Below are 27,606 nucleotides of genomic sequence, written 5' to 3'. Positions count from 1 at the left end.
GGGCCCAGAAATTGTCCTATGGAAGCAGGCTACTGAGACCCGCGACAGCCTTAGCTGGGTAGGACAAGGAGAAGGCTTGCACCAGGGGAGGGGCTCCTCCTTCTTCTTCTGCCTTGACTATGTCCACTAGAGGCATCTCCTGGAAGTCAGTACTGGAGTCAGTAGCAGAGTCGGGGTCCGGTGCCAAGTGGGAAGGAGCGTTAGCCCATCTTTCAGAGACCACAGAGTAGGATTGGTGGGAGGAAGGACCCAGCATCGGGGGAAACCCCCAGAGGTTCCAATAGGGCCACTGCATAGGCCAGTGACCCGCTGGCTAGGTGCCTGCTGGAGGACTGGCGCTGAAGCTCAGTGGAGCGTAGGCTGGGTACCGATGGTGGGCTTTTGGCAGTACATAAGGTTCCCCTTCAGACTCTGAAGAGGATTCTTCTCTCAGCAGCCACAGTGAAGCAGTACCCACTTCTGCCTCCATGTGGTGCTTGGGCTCCGGGAACCAGTGATGTGCCAGAGATCGGGATGCTGGAATCAAGTGGGGCTTGCCCCTAGGTGGTGCTGGGAAGGCGCCTGACGCACCCTGTTCCCTTCTGCTTCCGGACGCCAGAGCTGGTGGGTGCCCCATTGGAGCTGGCAGGACCGGAAAAAAGAGAAGGTCCCTGGCCACCTGAAAAGCTTCTGGGGTCAATAGCATTGTCAGTCCGCTGGCACTGCAGTGGTTTCCTTGTGTCGGCAGAGGGTCCCATACCAGGCTGAATGTGGCAGAGTCGACAGTGCCGACACAGGTCCAGGGGTAAAAGAATGGCCTGGCATAGGTCTCACTAAACAGCCTTCTCTCCACTTGTCTGTCTTCTGCACGAGTGAGTGCCCTCTCTCAGTATGCTGCTTCTTGTACTACTTCCTTGGCACCAGAGACAGTGCCATGAAGAGCTCAATGCTGGAGGAGCGCTTTACCCTGACACCAAAGTACTTGGCGTCAAATCGGAGAGGCTCAGCTCTGAGACAGGTCTGAGGGTAGCTTGCATGAGGACAGCTGTCAGTCTGATGTCCCTGTCTTTTTTGGTGAGGGGTCTGAAGTCCTGACAGATCTGGCATTTGTTCTTCACATGAGTTGCACCCACGCACCGTAAGTAGCTGGAGTGCAGGTCACTCAGGAGCATAGGCTTGCCACAGGAGGTAAAAGGCTTGAAGACCAGCGAAAGGGGCATGCCTGGCACCTGGGGCGAAAGTCCCTCTATGACAGGAACTAACTATTTACACTAATTATATACACTAAAACTACTTGAATCCATATACACTACACTATGATAACAATGAACACAGAAAAACCTCAGAAAACCAATAGGAAGAAGCCTTGCCAAAGCAACAAGGGCTGTTCCAGCAACTGTCACGGGCTGTAAGAAGGAACCGAGAGGGTGAGGGGCCAGCAGCATCCCTTATACCACTGCATAACCTGTGGCATCAGAGGGCCATAGAGCCAGCCCAATGGATACTACTAAGGGAAAAATCTACGGCAACAGTGCACGTGGTGTGCGCACACACCTAGTATGGAATGAACATGAACAAGCAGATGTTTCTGACAGGGCCTCTCTCTGCTTGTTCATGATTTTCTGAGGCTAAAAATCGGATGGGGATCAGGTTGTAGTGCTCTGATCTGAAATTCACAATGGCAAGACAAGAGGCAATGGGTTCAAACCACAGCATAGCAGATTTAGATTAAATCCGAGGAAAAACTTCCTCTAACTGTAAGAACAGTTCAGGACAGGGGAACAGACTGCTTAGGGAGGCTGTGGAAGTTCCTTCCCTGGAGGTTTGCCAAAGGAGGCTGGATAGCCGTCTCTCTTGGATGGTTTAGACACAACAAATCCTGCACGTTGGCAGGGGATTAGACTGACCCCTGTGGTCACTTGTAACCCCAATGATTCTGAATCCTTCATTCATGTCACAGCTTTTCCCTGGTTTGCTGAGATTGTGAATGGGACAAAGTTCATCTTGGCATTCTTGCACAGTCCCCTCTGGACAATGTCCAATGACTTCATTTAGTCAAAGTTATTAGTAGCCCTTTTGCTCTCAAATTCAAAGAGCCAGGCACCAATCTGGGGTCTAACTCCAAATAACAACCGTCAGGAGACCTGCAGATAGCTCTGAGGCAACTGAGGGCAGTTATTGACCCTGTACTTGTTCTAGCTACCACTTGCAAAGAGATATTTTCTCCTATTGCACTTCACAGATTGCTTCAACTTGCCATATTACATCTATTCCTTTCTACAGTGTTTGGTAGGAGTTAGAATTAAAAGCCAACTTTTCTGATGACTCTGAATAGCCTCAGGTTTCCATAAAGTTCCCATTGTATCACTAAGATAGCTGGGGATGAGATGCTCAAACAAATCAGCTTCAAGACCTCATTTACCTGCATGTAAAAGATTTGAGTCTCTAGTTCTCTCTCTTCAGGGAGAAACCCTTCAGTCATGTGAATTTTTTAGGTTGAGAAGACTACACTTGTAATATTGTCCAACCTGATGAGAGCGACAAGGGTGCTTAAGGTGGCAGATGACAGTTCATGTTTGTTTGTTTCTGTTGACCTGCCCCCTGAGAGTTTTCATGCTCAAAAGAGGGGGCTGAGTCCAGGACTGCCTGGACTCAGTTGCTTGTGAAGGGCCTGCACACTGAGGAGGCCATTGTCTGGTAAAAATCTCCCCCAGTTATAAATGCTGAGTCCTTGACCACCAGGGATAATAGCCACACGTATCTTTGTTAGAGACAATGGGACAAATTTTGTCTGGTGCATACTGAGGAACCTTCTGGCCTTATAAACTTTAGACTATGTGGGTGGTCGTGAGTGCGAAAGAAGTAAATGGTGGAGGCTCCTTACAGCCTGTCAGTTCTTCCACATTTGGGCAGCTGTCACGCTCATCACTCCACAGCTATCTGCTGGGGGGTGGGGGGGTAGGGGGAGGTGGAGTAGAGGCATGGCAGCCTGCAGCAGAAACTTCGAGCAATAACCTGGATATTTGAGCATGGCGACCCACAGCTGGGAACGCCAGCCCAACAGCCAGGGCATGGCAACCCACAGCAGCAGCAGCTGATGACAACTTGATACTTTCTCAGTCTTGTAGGTCTGTCAGGACACCTCTGCCCCTTTTATATATCTTCCCAGTGTGTATGAGGACAGATAGTTATAGATCGTCTCGGGCAATGCAGACCTCCTAAGGGTAATTTTACAGTACTCATTACACTCTTGCCTGACAGTCTCTTCTCTATTTGGTTTCAATAAAAAATTAAAGTTTACGATTTGGTTCTCTAACTTGGATGTGAAATGCTGACCTTCCTTTCCTAAAGTGGAAGAATTCCCCTGGTGGTGGGAGAGATCTGCATGCTTCAAGAATCAGCACATCTATGGCCTGGTCCTTTCTGCACTGATATGCAATGCTGCACTCTGAAACTGAGGAGGGAAATGGTGCTGAATGTATTATTCATTTTATCCTCCTTTGGGGAGTTTGTCCCTGTGATCCTGCTTCAGAGAGAGGAGCAAACCTGAGCTGAGACAATCTCCTCAAAAATCCAGTACAGCCTTGGGACACAACTGGGAATTAGACAAGACATTATTGAGTCCAACTGTTAGTCTACAAATTTGAAGCAAAGTTTGGAATTTCCCTCAGAAAAGCTTTGCAGCAGGGAGGGTGGTTGAGCCACTGGCTGCTGTAAAGGCAGAAAAAACTAGAGGGAACATCAGGAGGCAGGAAATAACCCCTGCTCCAGAGACTGACAGGAGGGATTCTGCTCCTAATCTGTAAGACTGAAGTACCCATTGCAATGAATGTGTGGACCTTAGCACAAAAAAGAAAATATATTCCAGGAAGATATAAAACATCCCTTATGTAGCAGCAATGGTTTGGTTAGGTCAGGAAGATTTCTGGACCTATCCCTGAGAAGGGCATCATTCTTCTGTAAACAGAGTTGGGAAGGGTGCGCAAGAAGTGGTAAAGACTCTTGGCCTGATGTCTCATAAATAAGTCTACGATTTTTTCATGGAGGTCACGGAATCCATGACTTCTAGCGAACTCTGTGAATTCAGCCCTGTCGACCAGGAACTGCAGCGGGGGGACCCCAGCTCCCCTGGAGTTCCTGGCCACTGTGGGCCCCAGGCAGCTCTTAACTGCCCCCCCCCCCACAGCTCCCAGCTGCCTTGGGTGGCAGGACTCCCCTCCCCCACTGCAGCTCCTGACTGCCATGGGTGGCAGGGCTCCCCTCCCCCACTGCAGCTCCTAGCTGCTGCAGGCGGCGGGACACCTGGAGTTCCGAGCAACCGCAGGCACTGTGGGTCCTTCAAAGCTTCCGGCGGCCGTGGGTGGTACCTTGGAGCTCCGAGCCCCCACAGCTGGTGGGGGCCCCCAGAGTGGCCCAGCAGCTGCCAAACCTCTGAAGGGGTGTGGGGATCCCGCAGCTAGGCTCTCTACTTTGTCAGGGATATTTTTAGTAAAAGTCAGGGACAGGTCATGGACTTCCATTAATTTTTCCTTATTGCCAGTGACCTGTCCATGACTTTTACTAATAATATCCATGACAAAATATTAGCCTTACTCATGAACTATGTTAACCTCTTCCTTCTATATATAGAAACACAGGACTGGAAGGGATCTTCAGGGTCATTGAATTCAACCCCTTGATACTGCAGGCAACTTCGTCAGATAATCATATCCATAAACTAAAACTAGTTGGGTTATTTACCCGCACCAATCCTATTGGGAGCCTATTCCAGAAACTCACTGCTCATGGTTAGAAACCTTCTTCGAATTTTCAGCCTGAATGTATGCACAGCCAGTTTATACCCATTTGTTTTTGTGCCAGCATTGTTCATTTTGCTTAAATAGCTCATCTCCTCTCAGGTGTATGTATAGACACCAGTCATATCTCCTCTCAGCCTTCATTTTGCTAGCTACACAAGCCAAGCTCTTTTAGTCTCCTCTTGTAAGACAAGCTCAATTCCTATGATCGGCCTTGGAGCCCTTCTCTGCACCTGTTCCAGTATGAATACATCTTTCTTGAACATGGATGACCCGAACTGCACACAGTTTTCCAGATGAGGTTTTAACCAACGCCTTGAACAATAGCATATCTCCCTATTTCTACTGCAAATACTTATACACAGATATGCCTTTATCTGCATCAGGGACTTGAAATGGTCTTCTTGCTCACCAGCTGAGACTTTGCACTTAGGACCCCATGGATTGGCCTCCACCTGCTCCTGTATTCACACTGGTTCTTACCTGCATTCACACTGGTTCTTACCTGCATCTGGGACCCAATAACTGTATTATTGCAGGACAACTCTGTCTTGTTGATTGTGTCCAGCACAGCAGTTTTGCCCACAAATTCTTTATTGGCACTTAGATGCTGTTCCAGGAGGTTCTGTACATCAGCACTGTACTGGTTAGTAAAGGCTTCTTCATACTGATCTGTCCAGAGCCGTATCCGGTTCTCCCAACCCTCAGCTGTGTTCTCATCCAGGGCATGTGCTTCAGAAGGAGAATTCTGCATCAGAGAACATAGGGTGAATGAATAGTACTTGCTGGGAGAAAACTCAATCCTAGAAGCTCTGGTGGAAGTGCTGGAGCTCACCAGTCTTCTTCCTCTGTTGCCAGAACTAGAAAAGTGAGTCGCACACCAGCCCTGGGCCCCACTCAAATACTCAGATGACCACATGGGTATCCAAGAGGTGGTACCATTACATTTTCCACCCTCTATCACAGAGCTGCTTCTTACTAGTGAGCCATGGAAAATTTAGCGTTGGGTGAAACCCATAAGGGACACACTGCTTGAGTTTCAGAGTAACAGCCATGTTAGTCTGTATTCGCAAAAAGAAAAGGAGGACTTGTGGCGCCTTAGAGACTAACCAATTTATTTGAGCATGAGCTTTCGTGAGCTACAGCTCACTTCATCGGATGCATACCGTGGAAAAAGGAGACAGACTCAGAGGCATGGGGAACAGAGAAACAAGACCTGTTTTTCTCACTTGCCTCATGACCTCCTCCTTTTTCCCTGCTCCTCTTGCCTACTCTTCCCTTTCCAGCCCTTTATTCCCCACTCCTCATTTTGCTCTCGCCCCAACATTCCTTCTATAGTTCCCAACCCCAACAACAGAAAGGACAAAACACTAAAAGGTAAATGTTTAAGAATAAAAAGTAGCAATAAGCTAGTAAAAATGCACACTTGTGTAGAGGTTGCAAAAAGGGAAAGGCAGAAATAACAGAACAGGTGGAGGATTAAATAGTAGAAATAGACACATAATAAAATTGTTTATATTTTGTTATTTTTAACTAACACTTCACTCCGGCTTGGAACATTACAGCTGTGCCCATTGTCCAAGGGTTCATCATCCTGTGTCTTGATTACTGCAACATCCTGCCCTCTGATCTTGACAAATGCAATCTTGCTCCACTCATATCCATTAAGAATGCTGCTGCTAAGATCATTTTCCCAGCCCGCGGTGGCCAACCTGTGGCTCCGGAGCCACATGAGGCTCTTCAGAAGTTAATATGCAGCTCCTTGTACAGGCACTGACTCCGGGGCTGGAGCTACAGGTGCCAACTTTTGAATGTGCCGGAGAGTGCTCACTGCTCAACCCTTGGCTCTGCCACAGGCCCTGCCCCCACTCCACCCCTTCCCCTTCCCTGAACCTGCCATGCCGTCGCTCCTCTCCTTCCCCCCCAGAGCCTCCTGCATGCCACGAAAACAGCTGATCAGGAGGTGCGGGGAGGGAGGGGGAGGCGCTGATCGGCAGGCCGGTGAGCGGAAGGCACTCAGGGAATGCTGATGGGGGGGCTGCTGATGTATTACTGTGGCTCTTTGGCAATGTACATTGGTAAATTCTGGCTCCTTCTCAGGCTCAGGTTGGCCACCCCTGTCCTAGCCTGTCACTTTGATCGTGTCTCTTGGTATCTCTCCACCAGCTCCATGCTCTCTACTGAATCAAATGTAAGTTGCTTGTATTCACTTTCAAGGCCACTCAGGATCAATCCCCACTTTACATATAATTTCTCATTTGCTGCCAACTCCTGCCTCCAATTGACCCGTGATTCCAGCCTCCATCACCTAATTGTAAAGTTTTCACAAACAAGCACCTTCGTGCTTTCTCCCAGGCTAACCCTGCATTTGCAAGGCACGCACCATAAACACTTACAAAGCTGCCTCATTATCCTCCTTCAAATGCTCCTTTGCTGGGATGCCTAGGAAGAACCCGACAACAGTCAGGCTGCTGGTGTGCTGAGACCCCTGCCTACCACTAATACACTCTCACAGATTCCCTGTGATCCCACACCTCTGTATACATCTGTTTCTTGTTTCACACTTAGATTGTAAGCTCCTCGGGGGCAGGAACTGTCTTTTTGTTCTTTGTTTGTACAGCACCTAGCACAATGGAGTTCTGGTCCATGACAAGGGCTCTAGGTGCGACAATGATGTAATTAATAAATAACTGTAAAATAAATATGTAAGTATACAATATTAGCACTGTTACCTTGTCCTACCTTCCCTTCCATTGTTTTCACACTCATTTGCTGCATTCTCTCAAACCAGACTGTGTTTCACATGTTAGTGCAGCACCCAACACAGTGGAGGGCTCTAATCCTGAGCACAAATAGCGTGGGTGCAGAACGGGCAATGAAAAGTGGCTAGAAGCATGGAAAGACCTCTGCATAAGATGATACTGAGAAGACTGGGATTGTAGTTTTGACAGGAAATGAATGAGGCCATGATAAAGGCATTATTAAAAGTGAATGAGAGAGAACGTAATTACGTGCTCCTGTTTACCCTCTCCTATAAGACTACAGCAAGGGAGCCAAACAATAACATTGGAAGTCAATATATTTAAAAGGGAAATTCTTTTTACATGACATAATTAACCCATAGAACTCTCTGACACAAGATACCGAGGCCAAGAACTTAGCAGGATTCATAAAGGACTGAAATGTTTTTGGAACGGATACTTCAGTGACAGGCACCACAGAATAACCTCAGAGCATAAGAAGAACATTCACAATTATGTTATATCAGATAAACAAAGGATAACAATATTCAGAAGCTTGAGTTACATATATAACTGTCCACTACAGGATTTTGTGCAACTTCCTCTGAACCATCTGATATTGGCGACTATCAGAGCCAAGATACTGAACTAGGATGGTGAGACATACCAGGGTACAATCCAGACTAATGAGCTGCTGTGTCACCCCTGCCCTCTATCCTGGGGTGCCCTTTACAATGCTTTGCTGCCGTAGCCTCCAGCCTAGACTGTACCCTGGTATGTCAAAGTGACGCAGCAAGCAAAGTTTATGCACAGCTTGTTATTTTAAATGAGGTTTACACTTTAAGCACTGGTACACCAAATTTTGAGTGAGTCTCAAGTGTGGTGGCTGGAAACAGTCAAAGAGAGGTGTTGTCTGTGCTGCAAGAACACAAAGAGGGGTTTTCTAACAAGCCAGGGAAGACACTTGCTAACTCATAAAAAAATCATTACAGAAGGGCCACAGCCACCTTTTCCAGCAGACCCTACAGGGCCCACTGTCAAGGTACAGTCAAGGAAATACAAAGCATGGTGGACCTAGGAGTAACCCCAGCGTGGCTGGCAGGCTGCAGTTGCACAGACACTCAAGGTGTGGCTTGCACACTCAAAGGCTGTTTGTGAACAATCCAAGTGGGAACTCCTTCAGCAAGGCATTGTACGGCACCCAAAGCTGCAGGGCAGGGGTGACATAGCTGCTCATTAGTCAAGATTGTACCCTGGTACATCACAGATGGACCTTGGTCTGATCTGGTAGGATAAATGCTACATTTCTAGGACAGTGCTTTGGTCCAAATGTAATCCTTTCCCCAGAAATGGTACTTGTGAGACAACCATTACCAACCCAGAAAGCCTGAATACTTGCATTCATCCATCCCAGTTCATGGGGCATGGAGAGGAACAAGACCATTTTTGTTGTGGACCCCAATATTATTTAAACTTAACGTACAAGTACATTAGATTAGATGAGTCAAATGACAGCTTACCTCACTAGATACTGGGCCATGACTCAATCCTGCATTCTCACACTCAAAATCTCTCCTCACAGGTGTCACTGATCAACCTCACCCTAGGTGGCAGGATGGGGTTTACCCAGCAGAGAGAAATTGATAAGCCCTCTCAGATGAAAGCAGAGTTCACCAACCAATGGGAAATTCCTCTAACACCAACTCAGAAAGGGTTCCTTTCTGGTGCATGAAAGGTCAGGGCTTATCCAGAAGCTAGTGTCAGAATCAGAGAGCCCCAGACAGACAAATCAGGAAAAAAACTGCTGAGAGAAGTGACACAATCATGCAGGCAGCTCAGTTCCACTCACCTTCATCCGCAGAGATTTCCGTGAACCTTCTCGAAAGGCCTGTGCCCAAAACAAGAGAACGATGCCCATCAGTATTTATACCCTTTCTTTAGATTTCTATAAAGCTCTCTCCCCCACCACTCGATGGAGTCCAAGGATCACATTTAAATTAGATAACATTAAACATGTAAATTACTCCCAGCCCAATGGCCCAGAGATCACAGCATTTCACAAAAAAATGGCAGAAGCCACAGGAAGATTTAAACAGGAGGTGCTGGACCTGAACAGAAAAGCTCCACAGAAGGACTCCAGCAGACATTCTCAGAGAGGGAGTTTCACAGACAGTATTCCTGAACTGAGAAAGTTCATCCCCCCAACCTGACTAAGGAAAAACCTTGGGACCACGAGAAAGAGTGAGCTGACCAATCTCAACTGCCTTGGTAAGGAGGAGGGTCGGGGACCATCTCTCATTGAGCTTTATTATTCAGTAATTCTAAGAATTGAACCAGCTGGTTTATCAGCAACCACTGCAGATAACAGAGGGATGGTGCTATCAATTCCTTAACCCTAACAAGTAAGCCGTATTCTGCTATCTCTGTGGCGGCAGATCAATTTCATGGAAAGCCCAAGTAAGTAGCAAACTACACTAATCAAGCTGCTGGTGAAGAAGACACAAATAACATGTATTGTCTGCTTCACAACACATACAGGCATGACGAAGAACAATCCAAAGCAATTCAAAATCCCCAAATCCTTTCATCAGCCTCATACCATCTCAAAGAAAGCCACCCAGAAGTGCCACAACTTGTGGGAACTCCAGAAAGGGGGCTGTTAGACAATGAAAAGCACCCATGGAGATCTCCTTCCCAAGAATCAGCCCACCCCCACCAGTAACTGCATCCCAGACACACAGCACACACCTCTGAGAAAAAAAGAACAGAGTCCTCCTAACGTTTCAGTCCCATCATATCAATGAACCTTCTGCCACAAGCAGATGTGGACCCCTGAACAGGTTTTTCTGAATTCTGATGAACCAGCAAGAAAAACGGAGATGCAATTCAAAACCGAACCTAAAGCCTCTGAATGCCAAAGGGCAGTACAGGGAAACAAAGGGGAAGACAGATCAATCTGCAAGCTCCAGGCTGGGGTGGCTAAGCAGCTCATAAAGATGAGGCAGTGGTGGGACATGAGAACTTCCTTTCCATACAGGCTTACTTGGAGTAACCAAAGGATGACCCACTTTTGGGCATGCTGACCTGCACTCACCAATACTGTGCCCAGCATTTGGTCTGGGCTGTTTTTGCCATGCTCACATACCTTGATCTTCTTGGCCTTTGGTGCAGTGCGAGCTTTCTCCATACTCCTCTTCCGCTTCTTAGGTTTGTTTCTACGGACCCGATTAACAGTGAGAGTGATGCTTGTTGGTGTGTGCTGCGTAGCTGTGTACAACACTGTGGAGGGAGAGAGTTCCTCATCCCAACTCTCGGTTGCACTACTGTCTCCACCTGCAGGGAGGAGTATCATGTTAGCAACTTTATGTCTATCTTGGAGAGATCTGCATGCTTCTTGGTCCTCCTTCACAATGATTTGCTAGCTAGACATTGCTCCTCAACCTCAGAGCCCCGCAAGTTCAACCTCCCCTCCGCCGCTCTCCCAACCTTCTGACACTGCACAAGATGATATTACTGCATATTTGGTCTCTCTGCCCCGCAGAGAACTTGCCACATCCCTCGACTCCCAAGGGTGGAGAGAAAAAGACACATTATTGTGTTTATCACAGCTACAGGTGATAGCACTGAGAGACAGTAACAAAGAACCTTCTGGCCCTGTTGGAGGAGACAACAGTGTCACCTTTACTCACAGCATAATCGCAGCCTTACCTGACACATTGTCCTGCTTCCGGCGGCGGAGTCTGATCACTTTTCCCCTGCTCATTCCCCTGCAAAAAGAGAATGAACAATTGAAGCCAGTTTTGTAAGGGTCAGTCAACTTGAAAGTCAACCAGATGTCACAAGCTGCATGCCCTGCAAGGGGCCCAGGGTGATAAGAGCATCAATTTGTCATTCTCATCTCCACTCCTAGTGCCACCAACACTTGTCAGGTTGACAGAACAAAGGGGGAGGACTGATACTTGGCAAAGCACTTGAGAGAACACTTCAACCAGCAACAGAAAGTTGATCCCCAACTCAAATGTGATGGTCTGGCAATAGAAGTGAAAGCAGGAACCGTTCCGTTCTGCGATGTATCAGAAGTTACCTGCATTTGTCACACTTGATGAGGAAGCCATCTTGAGACAGAGTGCAGTGACACCAGCTGGGAATGGACTCTCCCTCTGAGGAGCTCTCACTGTCCCCAGAGTTCTCCTCGTCAGGTGAGTGCAAGCCATTCAGCTCGGCCCGAGGGATGATAGTCTGAACTGGGGGAGATGCTGGAGGGGTCGGAGGAGGAGGAGCTCCATAATTATGATCCTGAAAATAAACATTTCCATCAGTATTATTTTGAACATAGGGAGTTCAAAGTCTTAGAGTATGTCTACACTGCAGCTGTGCTGCTGAAGCACTTCTGGTGAAAGTGCTTTAAGCCGACAGGACTGAGCTCTCCCATTGGCTTACTAACTCCTGCCTCCGCAAGAGGCAGTAGCTATGTTGACGGTAGAAGCTCTCCTGCTGACATAGTGTTGTCCACAATTTACATCACTCTGGAGTGTGGCTTATTCACACCCCTAAGCGACATAAATTATACCAAAGTAACTTACAGCGTAGGCATAAACTCAGTTCTAACTCAACAGCCATCCAGGAAACCAACAAACAATCTGAATGGAAAACAGCCTGCAAATAGCTTGAAGCAATAGCTCTGAGAGATGTGAACTGCACAATTTGTCTCAATGGGCTGTTGACATTGAAACCTCTGAGAACAATTCAAATGTCAATATTGACTGTTTCTCTGCTAATCGTTTTGAAAAAACTTCCAGCTAATGTGCTTAACCCAAAATCTCAAACCACTTTCCATGCTTTCCCTCTGCGTATCTCAAGTCTTCAACTTCTCCCCAACCTTCCCAAGTTCTGACAGTTGTGTTCTCAATATGAAAATCTGCAGCACACTAAAAACCAAGTGTGAAGACAGTGTAAAATAAATTGCAGTTGGTATCAAACACTACCAGCGAGGATACTGTGGAAGGTGTTACACATTCATATAGTTCATTCAACAAAATCCTCCATTTTAAAATTTAAAGGAAGCTGTTGCAGATTTTCCTATTTGCCTCACAGAGCATTGCAGGAAAAGACAGTTACCTTTTCTGTAACTGGTGTTCTTTCAGATGTGTTGCTCATGTCTAGTCCACAATAGGTGTGCGTGCTCACCACATGCACCAGTGCCGGAAGTTTTTCTCCTAGCAGTAGCCGTAGGGGGGAGCGCCCCCCCTCCCCGACACCTGGAGTGGCACCTGCTTGGCGAGGTATAAGGGGAGCTGCACGCTTCCCCCTACCCTCAGTTCCTTCTTGCCAGACAACTCCGACAGAGGGGAACAAGGGCGGGATGTGGAATAGACATGAGCAACACATCTCGAAGAACACCAGTTATGGAAAAGGTAACTGTCTTTTCTTCTTCGAGTGATTACTCATGTGTATTCCACAATTGGTGATTCCAAGCTATATCTGTTGGAGGACAGCTATATCTGTTGGAGGTGGGTAGGAGTTCACAAGTTCCCACGATGGAGTACCACCCTGCCGAACCTGGCATTATCCCTGGCCTGGGAAATGATCACATAGTGCGAGGTGAACGTGTGAACCGAAGACCACGTGGCGGCCCTACAAATGTCCTGGATGGGGATGTGGGCCACGAAGGCAGCTGACGAGGCCTGCACCCGAGTCGAGTGTGCCCTCACAATGGGCGGCGGGGGGACCCCCACCAGCTCATAACAGGAACGGATGCATGAACTGATCCATTTAGAAAGGCGCTGAGTGGAAATCGTCTGACCCTTCATGCGCTCAGCCAAGGCGATGAACAATTGCGAAGACTTTCTGAACAGCTTGGTCCGCTCGAGGTAGAAAGCCAGAGCCCGCCTCACGTCGAGCGTGTGGAGACGGTGTTCCTCACTAGTAGTGTGAAGCTTGGGGCAAAGAACTGGCAGAGAAATGTCCTGACCCATGTGGTAGGCGGAGACCACCTTCGGAAAGAATGCGGGGTGTGGGCGGAGCTGGACCTTGACCTTGTCCTTATGAAAAACCGTATAAGGAGGTTAGGGCCCTGAGCTCCGAGACTCGCCTTGCCGATGTGATGGCTACCAGGAAGGCCACCTTCCACGAGAGATGAGACCAGGAACACGTGGCCAGTGGTTCAAACGGGGCCTTCGTGAGATGAGCCAGCACGAGGTTTAGGTCCCACTGTGGATCCAGGGGCTTGGAATATGGGTAGAGATGGTCCAAACGCTTAAGGAACCAGCCGGTTATAGCATGGGAAAACACTGTGTGCCCTTGCACCGGGGGATGAAAGGCCAACATGGCCGCCAAGTGTACCTGACTGACAAGGGTGCCAGTCCCTGGGCCCTCAGGTGGAGGAGGTAATCAAGGATAAGCTGGATAGGGGTGGCCGTCGGGGAAACACCCTGCCCTGCAGCCCACTTCGAAAACTGAGACCAGTTTGCCACATAGGAGCGGCGAGTGGAGGGCCGTCTACTTTCGAGGAGGACATGCTGAACCTGTTCCGAACACGTCCTTTCCTCGCCACCTAGCCTCTGAGCAGCCAGGCCGTGAGGTGAAGCGCTGCTAGGTTGGGATGGAGGAGGCGGCGGCCCTGGCCCTGAGAGAGGAGGTCTGGCGGAGCGGCAACTGCCATGGCAGAGCTACCGCCAGCCCCGAGAGGGCCCCGTACCAGTGCTGCCTGGGCCACGCCGGGGCAACGAGGAGGACCCTGGCTTTGTCCGTCTTTATTTTCTCCAGGACCTTGCTGATCAGAGGGAACAGGGGAAAGGCGTAGAGGAGCTGGCCTGACCAGGACAGGGTAAAGGCATCGGAGATAGTGCCCTTCCCTAGGCCCCCCCTGGAGCAGAAACGGGGGAATCATCGGTTCTGCCTGGTCGCAAATAGGTCCATCTGGGGAGTACCCCACCTTCGGAACAGCTGGTGAGCCACTGCCGGGTGTAGAGACCACTCGTGCTGAGAGGCAAAATTCCTGCTCAAGCGATCCACCCTGACATTCCAGGCACCTGGCAAGTGGAAGGCTTTTAGGTAGATGTTGTGGGCTATACAGAAGTCCCACAGACTGAGGGCTTCATGGCAGAGGATCGAGCTTCGTCTTGTCTGTTGATACAGAACATCGAGGCCGTGTTGTCCGTGAGGACCCTGACTACCTTTCCCTCCAGGTGCGAGTGGAAGGCCATACATGTCAGTCACACCGCCCTGAGTTCCTTGATTTTTATATGAAAGGGTAGGTCTTGTAGAGACCACAGGCCTTGGGTCTGAAAGTTCCCCACATGGGCCCCCCAACCCAGGTCCGACGCGTCGGATAGCAGCTCCAACGACGGGGCCCTGTCCCTGAACGGAACCCCTTGGGGCACGTTGTTTGGGGCGGACCACCACCGCAGGCAGGTGATCACCGAGTTTGGCACGGTGAGGACTTTGTCCATTCTGTCTGTGGCCTGGGAGAACTGCGAGGCCAGCCAGAGCTGGAGGGGCCTCATTCTTAGTCTGGCATAATGGAATGCATCTGTGCACGCAGACATGTGACCCAGCAGTTGCAGGCAAGCCCTGGTTGTCATCACTGGGAACCTTGTGACTGAGTCGATGAGCCCTTTCAGGGTCTCAAACCTGTCTGGTGGGAGACACACCCTGGCCGACGTTGTGTCCAGTAGCGCCCTGATAAACTCTATGCATTGGACTGGGACTAACATGGACTTGGCGTTGTTTATCAACAGTCCCAGGGCAGTACATGTGGACAGGAGGAGCGCCACATGATCCCTCACCTGCGACCGGGAGGTGCCTTTGACTAGCCAGTCGTCCAGATATGGGAATATTTGGACCCCCTGGCATCTGAGGTAGGCCACTACCACCGCCATACACTTTGTAAAGACGCTGAGGGCAGTGGACAGACCAAACAGTAGGACCGTGAATTGGTAGTGACTCCGTCGCACCACGAAACAGAGGAAGTGTTTGTGCCCCTCGAATATGTGGATGTGGAAGAACGTGTCCTGTAGATCGAGGGCAGCATACTTGTCCCAGGGATCCAGGGAGGGGATGATGGAGACCAGGGAAACCATGCCGAACTTGAGTTTCACCATGTAGTGGTTCAGGCCTCGCAGGTCCATGATGGGCCTGAGCCCCCCTTTGGCCTTCGGGATAAGGAAATACCGGGAGTAATACCACTTGGGCACAGCCTCTATAGCTCCCAGGTCCAGGAGCTGCCCCACCTCCTGCTCGAGCAGAGCCTCGTGAGAGGGGTCCCCCAGGAGGGACAGGGGCAGAGGCGGGTTGGGCGGGGAGCAGGTAAATTGAAGGGTGTAACCTTGGGAGATGGTGTTGAGGACCAATTGGTCCGAGGTGAGCCGCGACCATTCAGGGAGGAAAGCACACAATCGATTGGGCTTTACTGGGGGTAGGTCCCGTCTGTGAACCAGCGGGGTCCCCCCAAGCATCCTGTCAAAAATGCCTTTTGCCTGCCCGCCCGCCTGCCCTTAGAAGACCCAGGCTGGGGAGCAGGCTGAGATTGCCGTTGCGGGCACTTTCTATAGTCCCGCCGCTTTTTGTGGGCAGCCTCGTACTTTGGGAGGGCGGCCTGGGCAGGAGCCTGCTGTGGCTTGAACTTGGGTTTTGCCGGAGGAGGGACATAGAGGCCCAAGGTCTGGAGGGTCGTGCAGGAGTCTTTCATGCTATGCAGCCTTGTGTCTGTTTCCTCAGCAAACAGAGCCTTCCCGTCGAAAGGGAAATCTTGCATTGATGACTGCGCTTTGCTGGAGAGGCCAGGGAGCAGAAGCCATGACGCCCGTCTCATGGACACCACTGAGGCCATGGACCATGCGGCCGTGTCCGATGCATCTGAAGCGGCCTGCAGGGATGCCCTTGCAGCCGTCGCCCTTTCCTCCACAAGTGCCTTAAACTCCTTATCGCGCTCCCGGAAAGAGTCCTCAAACGTGGGGAGGGATTCCCAGAGTTTAAACTCGTAGTGGCCCAGGAGAGCCTGATGGTTTGCTACTCGTAGCTGAAAGCTTGACGAAGAATAAACTTTTCTCCCAAACGTATCCAGCCTCCGAGAGTCTTTCTTCTTGGGGGTCGAGGCTGGTTGCCCCTGCCGCTCCCTGTGGTTGACCAACTTGACCACCAAGGAGTTGGACGCCGGGTGGGTATACAGATACTTGTGTCCCTTCGTGGGTACAAAGTACTTGCGCTCCACTTTTTTAGAGATGGGAGCCAACGAAGCTGGTGTTTGCCACAGGGCATTTGAAATTCTTGCCACCCCTTCATGGAGAGGCAAGGCCACCCTGCCCGGTGCTGAAGGGGACAGCACATTGAACAGGGAGTCTGAGGGCTCTTCCATCTCCTCAGCCTGGAGGTGGAGGCTCGCTGCCACCCTTTTTAGGAGGTCTTGGTGGGCCTGGGAGTCCTCCTGCGGGATGGAGGGGGGCGGGGCTGCAATCAGCTCCTCCAGATGGGGCGAGGCCAGTGCGGTGCTTTGGGTGTCGTCCAGCACCGGAGGATCCACCACATGGACGGACTCCAGGCATAGTACCGAGGACACAGGTCCCCCCGACCTTTTTTCTGGTGGTCGAAAGAGGGATGCCGACGGTGCTTCTGAGGCCCCGGCGGCCACGGTGCCCGCTGGTACCACTGGGCCGGCCACAACACTTGGTGCCATTACGCTTGCTGAGGCACCGGTGGGGCCAGCTGTTCAGGCTGGCTAGCTAGGCCTGTAGACGAGCAGCTGTGAGGGGAGGCCAGGCTGGGAATGATCCGCTGCTGCCTCTGGACCAGGAGTATCGGCGGTGCCGGGATCTACGCCAGCCACAGGACCACGATCTCGATGCGGAGGAGCGGCACTGACGGTAGTAGCTGCTTTGACGGGAGGACCCGCGTCGGTGAGACGCAAGCATTCGATGGCCGGGGCTTTGGTGCCTTGGCGGGGACTTGGAACAGGAGTCCGAGAGGGAACGGCATCAACGATTGTGTTGCAACCAACTGTGGTATGTCCTGTGAGACGAGGACCGTGGGCGACGTCTGCCACGGTCCCGGCGGTATTCGCTTCGCAAAGACAAGCGGTGCCGGGAGTCCCGGTCGGACGGCACCCATCCGGACAGTCTGGCCGGCATTGAGGGCGATCCACATGGACTGAGCCCTGAGTGGTGTCGGGAACGTTCCCTCGACTGAGACTGGTACTGGGCCATTGGTGACTATGGTGATCCCAGTCGTGGCGTGGGGCCAACATCGGCAGAGCTCCGAGCACCAGCATGGACACGATGTCCCTGGCTGCCTGGAGGGCTTTGGGTGTAGATGGCATCCGGACACCCGGAGAGGCCTGCTCCGAAGGGGCCGGACTACTCTGCTCAAAGTGAGTCGGAGGCCTAGAGCCCGATGGGGATCAAGGACTAGCCGACATGGGCCTAGCCTCTCTCCCAGACTTCCTCTTGCAACGGCACCGAGGGGAGTCTTTCCGGTCCTCTTGGCGCGCCCCATGGATGGGGAGCGGTGCCGACTGGACAATAGTACCAGAGGGTCTCCACGTACTGATGCCGCAGTGCCAGGTACCAGTTTGGAGTGGCATGGGTTGGGGCCAGCGCCGACTCCATCAGGATGGCCCGGACCCTAATGTCCCTTTCTTTTTTGGTCCGGGGCTTGAAAGACTTACAGATCTTGCACCTTTCGCTGATATGGGTTTCTCCCAAGCAGCGCAGACTATCCGCGTGCGGGTCGCATACAGAGCGCATACAAGAGCCGCATGACTTAAAGCCTGCGGTGCGGGGCATGCCCCGGCCTGGGCTCAATGACTAACTAAACTAACTGAATTAGCTAACTGACTACAGGTACTACTGAACAAACGAAGAGTTCTGGGGATGAGCTGCAGCAAGGCTGGGGCTGAGCAGTTCCGACAACCTTCACTGATGGCAAGAAGGAACTGAGGGTGAGGGGAGAGCAGCCCCCCTTATACCGCGCCAGGCAGACGCCACTTCAGGGGTTGCAGGGGGATGCTCCCCTCTACGGGCACTGCCAGGGGGAAAATTTCCGGCACCAGTGCATGTGGCGAGCATGCACACCTATTCTGGAATACACATGAGCAATCACTCGAAGAACCACCAGGGGATCTTGCCACTGAATCTACGTCAAGCTTGCTGAAGAGAATGTGGGGCCTTGAGAGTAACTAACACACAAAATGGAGCAGGTATGGCAGGACTCAGTCACACTGCAGTTGCCCCAAAACAAGCTAAACCAGCAGTTTTCAAACCGGGGCACACATACCCCTAGGGGTACATGAGCTCTCATCAGGAGGTATGCGAGAAAAATCCTGTAATGGAAACCAACGCATTTTATTTAGTACAGAGGTTTAGTATTTGGGGGGCAAGGAGGAATGTTCTGGGGGGCAAGCAGCAACACCAGCCCCTGCACAGCGTAGCTTGGAGAGGGACCGCCACCTCCACTCCCTGACTCACCTTACCAGGCCAATTTCGAACTTTTTGAACTGAGCCTCCCCTTGGAGGTACAATTTTTGGTTGCGCCCCGACCAACCAAGACAGACTGTGTGGCCTGCTGAGATGAGGTTTGCCCCACAGTTTGAAAACCTCTAGAAGCTGTTGCTAAACAGAAGGCAGAAATCTGGGGAGGCACGTGACCCCGCATGCCCGCACCCACTCATCGCCTCTGTCTCTCTCAGATAGAGGTACACAGTAGACTATATAGTATGCAGCCAATAAAGTTGGAGCTAAATAAAACAGCACTTCAGTGTTATGTGGGGGAGGAGCAGAGTATAAAGTAAGGGGCTAGTACAGCATAATCCTCTGCAGATTAAGGAGTGAGTACTCACTGCATAAGGCAGTCCTCGATAGCTGTGCCTCTGGGTGGCTTCGTAGCCATGACTGGAGTATACATTCTTCTCATCGACAGCTGGACTAGCTTCCACGGACTCTGGGCTGCAAAAAATTGCCAGAAGTAAGACACATCAGTGTAGCACCAAATTCCCCCTTATCAGGCACTTGCCAATATCTCAGCATTCTCCTCTTTCCCACTTGGCACAACTGTAAATGCACTGTTAAGAGATCTCAGGGAAACTGAGGTACATTATCCACTTCACAATGTGGCTCATACATGGAGGATGGGGGTGTAGGATAAACCTGTGATTGACAGACCAGGCAGCTAAGCAGAGGTCATGCTGAATAAGGAGTAACTAACTCATCTCCTCACGCTGAAGCAGGAAAGGAGTAAGAAACATGCTGACACAGCCAGCCACATTATGTGCACACTCTCATATTCCTTCACGAGCTTCCCATTCACCTCTGGAAACAGTTCAAGATTTCCTGCCTTGATTTTAAAACCCTCTACGGACTTGTTCTATCTGGGCCTATCACACCCTTCTTGTCCCCCACTCCACACCCTCTGCCTGGCCAGTGCTGATTTAGTCTCAGTCTCACCACACTGACACACCACCACGTTCTCCTCCTCTCAGTCCAAAAAGAGCATCTCCAAATTGCAGCTGAACACACCCCTCCTGCCTTTATGCCTGTTGTTCTTCCTCTCAGCGCCGCTGTACGCTGACAGGAGAGATCTATCCCGGTGGCATAATTAACCCCCCCCCACCCCACCCCCACAATGAGTGGTGGTAGCTGTGTCGGCAGGAGAGCATCTGACATAGCACTGTCCACACCGGTGCTTTTGTCAGTGAAACTATGTTGGTCGGGGTGTGTGGTTTTTTTCACACCCCTGACTGACAAAAGTTTTGCCGACAAAAGTGCTGGTGTAGACAAAACCTTAGTGTCACTTAACTTCACAGTGTTTGGGGAATATAATTTGTATGGAAGATACAGTTGTCCTAAAAAAAATCTTGCACAGTTTGGGATGGTTAAGATAATTCCATGTTGCAAACAAGGGTCAATAAAACTCATGGCTTGGACAGAAAAGGGCCACAAGCAAAGCAGGTTGGCTTTGTGCTTCCTACAACTGTTGAATGGGAATTTTGCTGCTAACTTAAAGTGACAGTGCACATTTTCACCACATGGTGGTGAAAAACATCAGGTCAAAATCAATTGTACAGTGTGCTATTGGTGAAGGACTGCAGGAGTCCTGGGTAGAGGAGGGAAGTGGTAGGTAACGAGGTCAGCAACAGAATACCAGAAAGGAAACATCCTCTCAACCGAGAAGCATTCCAAAACAGGAGACGGAAGAGGACACACTACTACTGCACGTGCACCATTATGGCTGCACTGGAAACGAGACAGGAAGTAACAATCACATCTGTAGTTCCAGGGCAGAGCCACGCTTAAAATGCTGCAGCAGTACAGCTGCGCTGCTGTGGCGCTTCTGGGAAGATGCTACTTCGCCAACAGGAGGCCTTTTCCCATCAGGGAAGGTGCTCCACTTCCCCAGGAGGCAGCAGCCGTGGCGATGGGAAAAGCCCTGCCATCAATATCGTGCTGTCTACGTCGGGGGTTAGGTCAGTATATCTGCGTTGCTCAGGGGTGTGGCTTTTTCTCACCCCAAGCAAAGTAGTTATACTGATGTAAGTTTATAATGTAGACCTGGCCCCAGTCTCCCCTTCAAAGATTATAGCATGGGAGAAAGGACAAAGCAGACAGAAAAGCAGGATTCTCTCTCCTGGGTCTTGTGTTGCTAGTGTGAATCCAGCAGAACTCGAAACACTAAGGGCATGTCTACACTATAAAATTATGTCTACTTCAGTTACATCGGCATAGAGCCACCACAGTAATTAAATCACTTTTGTGTGTCCACACTACACTCGTGTCAATGGTTCGTGTCCTCACCCGGAGCGCTTGTACTGACTGTGCTGTCAGTGTGGGGCATTGTGGGATGGCTTCTGAAAGCCAACAACAGTTGATGTAACCAATGCAGTGTCCTCAGTGCCCCTGCATTGACCTAGCTACATTAACTCTACACTGCTTGTGAAGGTGGAGATATTCAGTCAGTACAGCAAGGCAGTTACGTTGATGGGAGCAAAATTTTAGTGTAGACACTTACATAGTTACGTTGACATGAGCTGCCTTGCGTTGATCTAACTCTGTAGTGTAGACCAGGCCTAAGGCTTCGTCTATACAGGGACATTTAGGAAAATTAATCTGCATTAACTAAAGGTGTGATTTTAAAGTGGATTAGTTAAACTGCATTAAGCGTTTAATTCAGTTTGGTTTATGAATTAAGCTGAACTGAATTAAGGGTGGAGCACCTACAGCCTCCAAGGCAGCTTCAGAGATAAACAAGGCTAAGATGGCCAGGCCCTTCAGCATACACTGCCACTCACGTTTCCACCTCTGCCCTGAACATGAAGGATAAGTTGATGCTGAAGACCCTTACAAAACACTGCCTGGCAATGGAAACTTCATCAGTGACAGTGCAGCCAGCTAATACTTATTATTCAGAGCCAATGCCTAGCTACCACCAACTTCACATGCCAAGATTTGTAGGGTTTCAGGGACTCTGCATATGGGGAAGTCCTTAGCTTTGAGGGATTGGTGCAGAATGCTTCAGACGCAAACCTACTGTGCTAGAACTGTAGAGAGGTGGGTAGCTCCACCTGGCACACAGCAGTTGAAACCAACTCAGGCTTACATTTTGAGGATTTTTCTTTCAAAGCACATCAGGCTAGCTCTATGCTGGACATACAGAAGTCTCACAGCTGGGGAAGGAAGACTGTGCCCTGTAGAAGGGTTGGAGGGATTCTGAATGCTTTGAGTGACATCTGCAGGTAGATCTGACTCCCCTACATGTCCTACTTGATCTCCAGGCAGAAAACATGCTGAATGTCTTAGCCTGTTACCAACATTCTCCTGCTGCAGTTTAAAGTTACTGAGATCCAAGACTTCAAAGTGAAATAAGGCACTGAGGTAAGAGGTGCTGATGGTTACAAAGCTAGAAATAAAGAAGTGGTCCTGGACTCAGTGATCCATCAGATCATAGAATCATAAACGTGTAGGACCGGAAGGAACTCAATAGGTCATCTAGTCCAGTCCCTTGCACTAAGGTAGGACTAAGTATTATCTAGACCAGTGGTTCTCAAACATATTTGATCGCGCCCCTCTTCTTCGTGTCTGTAGTAGTTCCCCCCCCCGCACAAGTACATATATTGCTAACAAAAAAAAAAAAAAAATCAACGTGCAACTCCCACAAAATATTAAAGCCAATGCGGCACTGATTCAGACGGTGCCATTTAACTCTCTGGCCGACCAGCTGTGAGGCAGCGCGACCGCCAGCCGCAGCACAGAACTAAGGGTGGCAATGCCGTACCGTGCCGCCCTTCCTCCTGCCCGGCTGGCGGTGGCAGTTCTGCCTCCAGAGGTGGGCACCCAGCCAGCAGCCGCTGCTCTCCACTCCGCCTTCCCATGCCTCCCAAGTATACATTCCGTGCCCGTCCCAGTTTGAGAACCCCACACCACTGTTGCCAAGCTGCAATTTAAGCTCATTATTTCTTGTCCTGTCCTCAATGGCTACGGAGAACACCACTTGAAGACTGTAATCACATCTGCCCCCTCCCCCGCTTTCTCTTCCCCAGACTAAACCAACCCAATTTTTTCAATCTAACCTAAGTCATGTTTTCGAGACCTTTAATCATTTTTGTTGCTCTCCTCAAGACTTTCTCCCATTCGTCCACATCTTTCCTGAAGTGGTGCCCAGAACTGGACACAATACTCCAGCTGAAGTCTTATTAGTGCTGAGTAGTGTAGAAGAATTTTTTTCATGTCTTACTTACAATACTTCTGCTAATACAGCCCAAAATGATGTTCTCTTTTTTTTGCAACAGTGTTACATTGTTTACTCATATATTGGGGTGTTAATGAAAGAATCAATGAAAAATAACCATACTAAGAACCACTGGACTGGGACGGGAGGGCCACAAAGAGAAAAGGATACCTGTAGCAGGAGTTGCCCTCCCCTGCCTTGTGGTATCTCTGGCAAAGTTCCTTCGCTTTCACCCGGCACTGCTACTGATCCCTGTTACACCCCTTTGCTTGCATCCCCAGTGCAAGCTGCCTGTTCCGCAGCTGTGTTTGTATCATGGACTCACAGGCCCTAGGCTCTCTCGGCTCCTTACGATCTCCGGGAGGAACCCTCCTTCATCGTGACAGCCCTTCTCGAGGGGACCATGCTCTCTTGGGGGATAAGCCCTGGGCTCCAGTGCCTCCTGGAACCACACCTCTCTGAACCTCCAGGATGCCTGTCTCTCACCATGGGCCCCCTCTGAGAGTCTTCTTGCTTGGGACCCTCACGGGTATCACAGTCTGGGAGAAGCTTAGCCAAAACTGGTGCAGTGTGACTCCCCTCACGGCATGATGTCCAGGGCAAGAAGTCTCCTTGGCTTTGGCACTTCCTGGGTCCAGTCTCGGAGCATTCAGCACCCCTGTTCACACTGTGAGTTCCCCGCAGTGAGTCCACCTGAATGGGATGCCTGGGAAAGCCTTGCATGCCCCCAAAGGGCCCTGCACCCCAACTCCACAGTCAGAAATGACTCTCAGCCAGTGTTGTAAAACAGAAGGGTTTATTAGTCAACAGGAACATAGCGTAGAACGGATCTTGTTAGCACAGAGAGTAGGACCATTCAGTAAAGTCCACCTTGGTGAGAGGGAAACCCCAGAGTCTTGGAATCCTGACCCTCCCCCTGAGTCTGACCCCTTCCAGCTGCCTAGCTTCCATCATGCCCATTGCCCCTCCTCCAGTCTGTGTCTTGTTTCCTGGCAAAGTGTCACTTGGTCGCATCTCCCTCTTGGTTCTCAGGTTACGAAGGGGTTTGGCCATTGTCTACATGCAGGCAGCTGGAGCAGTCTCATCTGCCCCTAGGGGTCTCAGCAAAAGACACACACCCTTATCTCCACCGCGTAGGCATTAGTGTCATGCGCAGGGGAAACTGAGGTACATACAGTATTCATGCAAAACATTAAGGTTCACATACAACTAAGGGGAAAAAAACCACTTCCTCACGGCTTGCACAGCGTCTTCTCTCCACAGGCCCTGGAGATGCAACACTTCTTGCCTGTTCCAGGCAAAAATGCATCTAGTACCTCTCTGTATGTGCTGGACACAAAAAAAGATGAGCTGCTAGGTATGCTTGCTAAGATGGGCAACCAGGAAAGGACATTTCAAAAAACATATAAGGTATCTAAAAGTGGGGGGCTTCCAGTTTCTACCACCCCTAAGTAATAGAGTTTAAAATTGTGAATAGAGAGGTCACTGCTGTGTGGCCTGGGGTTCTGTGGGACATTGGCTGGAGGACTGTTAGTGTTGACATGGCTCATGCAGTGTCTACACTCTCACTGCATTGACCACAGTAGGTCGATCATAGTTTTACACAGTTCAGGAAGGTGATTTTACTGTGTCACTGTAATGGGTCACTTATGTCAGTCAGAGATAAATTTGGGCAAAAATGCACAAACAGGCCCATGCAAGGCAAGTTACATTGACCTAACTTTGTAGTGCAGACTAGGCCTGAGAGATAAAGAGCAGGAGCAGCATCTACTGTGGGGAGCTTCTTGGTTGAGCACAATCAATATTCCAAGGGAGAAAGAGGACAGTTCATAACCTAACCCAAAGTCCTTCAGGATCAACGTTAACAGAGCTTGGGGTGGTCTGTCTGATGTTGGGAAGCACAAAACTCAGGTATGAGAATCCTGTGCTGACGATATCCTTAGAGAATAGGTAATTGCAAAGAAAAAAAATAAACAAGTGGCCCATCTCTCGGAGACAGTAGATGCAGTCAGGACTTCACTCAGAGATGCAGGGGAATAGAAGCTGGAAGTATACTGGTTTGACGATCTATACTATTATGGTCACCACTTTTACGTGACTATGATAAATTTTGTACAAAGTATGCCTTGTGAGGCATCACCTGAAAACTCAATCGTTGAACTTTATTGTCCTGGTAAAATACGTATAACAACATTGTACGTAAAGTAATACGTTTCTACTGCATAATGTTGTCACATGTTCTGGAGTTTGAAAAGCTGTTTTGGACCTGACTTTCTGAGACAAAGACATACTAGCCCCCCAGTTAGGTGTTAAAGAGCAAATCACCAGCTTAAACAGCCATTCTTCAGCAACAGGAAGGTGTAAACAAGGAATTTACATTTCATCACAGGGGTGGCTCAACCCTCACATCCACAATAGACTACTTTTATTGCCTGCACCCCAGATAGGAGTAATCCTCAAAGAGGGGAGGCTGACATAAAAGAGAGAGAGACAAACCTTGTGGCCTCCATTTCACCTCTCCTCCCATCTCTTTGCTCATGATAGCAACATCTCCCAAAGAACTGAACTAAGGGGGAGTGGTCCCAGGCTGAAGAGAGACCCAGCCTGTGAAATTTACATCAGCATATGATGAGACAAAACCCTAGCTTTTAAGGACACTTAGCTTGTTACGACAGTGTGACAGGATCCCCGGGGCACAACCTGGAAAAGTGTGACTGCTGTGCCCCCTTGACTCTCCAGCCTGGGCGGTCTCACACAATGTTATGCCAGTGACAAACAACAGACCCCTCTAGACACTGATCACTCAGTTATCAGCATGTAGAGGTCCACACCCAGCTAAATTGCAGGAATGCGCTCTCAGCCGGTCACGAATGACACAGAGAGGCACCAGCCAATCACCGCAGTTCCCAGCCTCTCACCCCAGAAATATACGGTCTTATACTGGCCAAGTTTCAGAGGAGCAGCCGGGTTAGTCTGTATTCGCAAAAAGAAAAGGAGGACTGGTGGCACCTTAGAGACTAACCAATTTATTTGAGCATAAGCTGCGCGAATGCATCCGATGAAGTGAGCTGTAGCTCACGAAAGCTCATGCTCAAATAAATTGGTTAGTCTCTAAGGTGCCACAAGTCCTCCTTTTCTTTTTGCGTATTCTGGTCAAGACTCTCTTGGAGACTGCAAGCTCATTAATTCATTTGCCACTCTTACAAAGGGTAGTGGACGTGCAATAGCCCTTGTTAAACTGAGCTGAGATTTCCCAAGCACTTCCACCGAAAACACAGCGTTTTAGGTAAAATATAGCACAGATTTATTAACTACAGAAAGATAGATTTTAAGTGATAATAAATAGCAGACATAGAGATCAAAGCTGGTTACATAAAAAATAAATATAGAAACGCAGTCTACACTCAGACTAACCAAGATTTTAGTTGAACAGCTTTTCTCATCCTAATAGATGTTACAGGCAGCTCACAGTCCTTAATACAAAGGCTGTACTTCCTTTGAGCCTGGGACCAATCTCCCCAGTTCAAAGTCTTTGTCTTCCAGGCAATATTCCAGGTGTTAAGATGAGGGAGGAGAGAGGTCAAGTGGTGATGTTACTGTCCCTCTTTTATACTTTCCTCCAGCTGCTAGAAAGATTCTTGCTGTGTCACATGAGTTAGGCCACCTCCACAGTGTACCTGCCCGCTGAGGAGTCTCTGAGATGGCCACTGGAAGAGTGGATTCCCTGAATGGGCCATCAAATCATGTCTCGCTAATCCTGATGTAAATCTGTCTCATTAGGTGCTCCTTTGTTGCCCCTGAAAAGCTGGCTGTGGACATCTCCCAAGCTCACAACATATTTCAGTAACACACAGCAATACTTCGTAACTTCAGATGCAATAGGAACACACAATTCAATGGGATAGTAATGTTCAACAAATCAAGACTTCTGAAATGATACTTCACAAGGCATAGAATTGAACATGGAGGTTTAAGGGTGCTATTTTGAGGTGCAGAGTGTCAGTTAGGTATCAGCTTGCATATTACTGTTATTTCTTTTGTAGCCAATCTTGACTTTTATACATTTTCACTTGTAACCACTTAAAATCTATCTTTCTGTAGTTAATAAACTTATCTTATTTTTTTTTTATCTTAACTAGTGTGTTTGGATTAAAGTGTGTGGAAGCTCCATTTGAGATAAGCCAGGCTGGTGCATACATCATTTTCCTTTGATGAAATGATGGAGCTTGCGCTGTTCGGTAGCATGCACATTTCTGGGGGAACAAGGCTGGGACTAAGAATTTGCAGGTGTTGCCCTGTATGTAATTCATGAGTGACCGGTTACAGTGCTCATGTATTTAGCTGGGAATGAATCTGCATGCTGACGGCTGTGTGAGCAG

The 27,606-nt window shown here is 49.5% G+C and overlaps 1 protein-coding gene across 3 annotated transcripts in view; it reads right to left on the bottom strand.

Moving 5' to 3' along the window:
• SETD5 (SET domain containing 5) overlaps positions 1–27,606 on the bottom strand; it is a 163,788-nt gene that overhangs the window by 73,892 nt on the left and 62,290 nt on the right. For all 3 annotated transcript variants that reach the window (XR_007357844.2, XM_048859395.2, XM_048859394.2), the window contains exons 3-8: positions 19,347–19,452; positions 11,601–11,812; positions 11,225–11,283; positions 10,662–10,849; positions 9,366–9,404; positions 5,281–5,523 (exon numbers count right to left, since the gene is read on the bottom strand). Coding sequence is in view for 2 of the 3 variants with exons in the window: in XM_048859395.2 (XP_048715352.2) it covers positions 5,281–5,523; positions 9,366–9,404; positions 10,662–10,849; positions 11,225–11,283; positions 11,601–11,812; positions 19,347–19,452 (847 nt within the window). In the remaining variant the exon portion in view is untranslated. The remainder of the gene's footprint in view (positions 1–5,280; positions 5,524–9,365; positions 9,405–10,661; positions 10,850–11,224; positions 11,284–11,600; positions 11,813–19,346; positions 19,453–27,606) is intronic.

The sequence above is a fragment of the Caretta caretta genome, chromosome 7, assembly GCF_965140235.1.
Source record: "Caretta caretta isolate rCarCar2 chromosome 7, rCarCar1.hap1, whole genome shotgun sequence".
Classification (NCBI taxonomy): Eukaryota; Metazoa; Chordata; order Testudines; family Cheloniidae; genus Caretta; species Caretta caretta.
The sequence above is the reverse complement of the archived record's forward strand: the minus strand, read 5'-3'. Positions and strand labels throughout refer to the sequence as shown.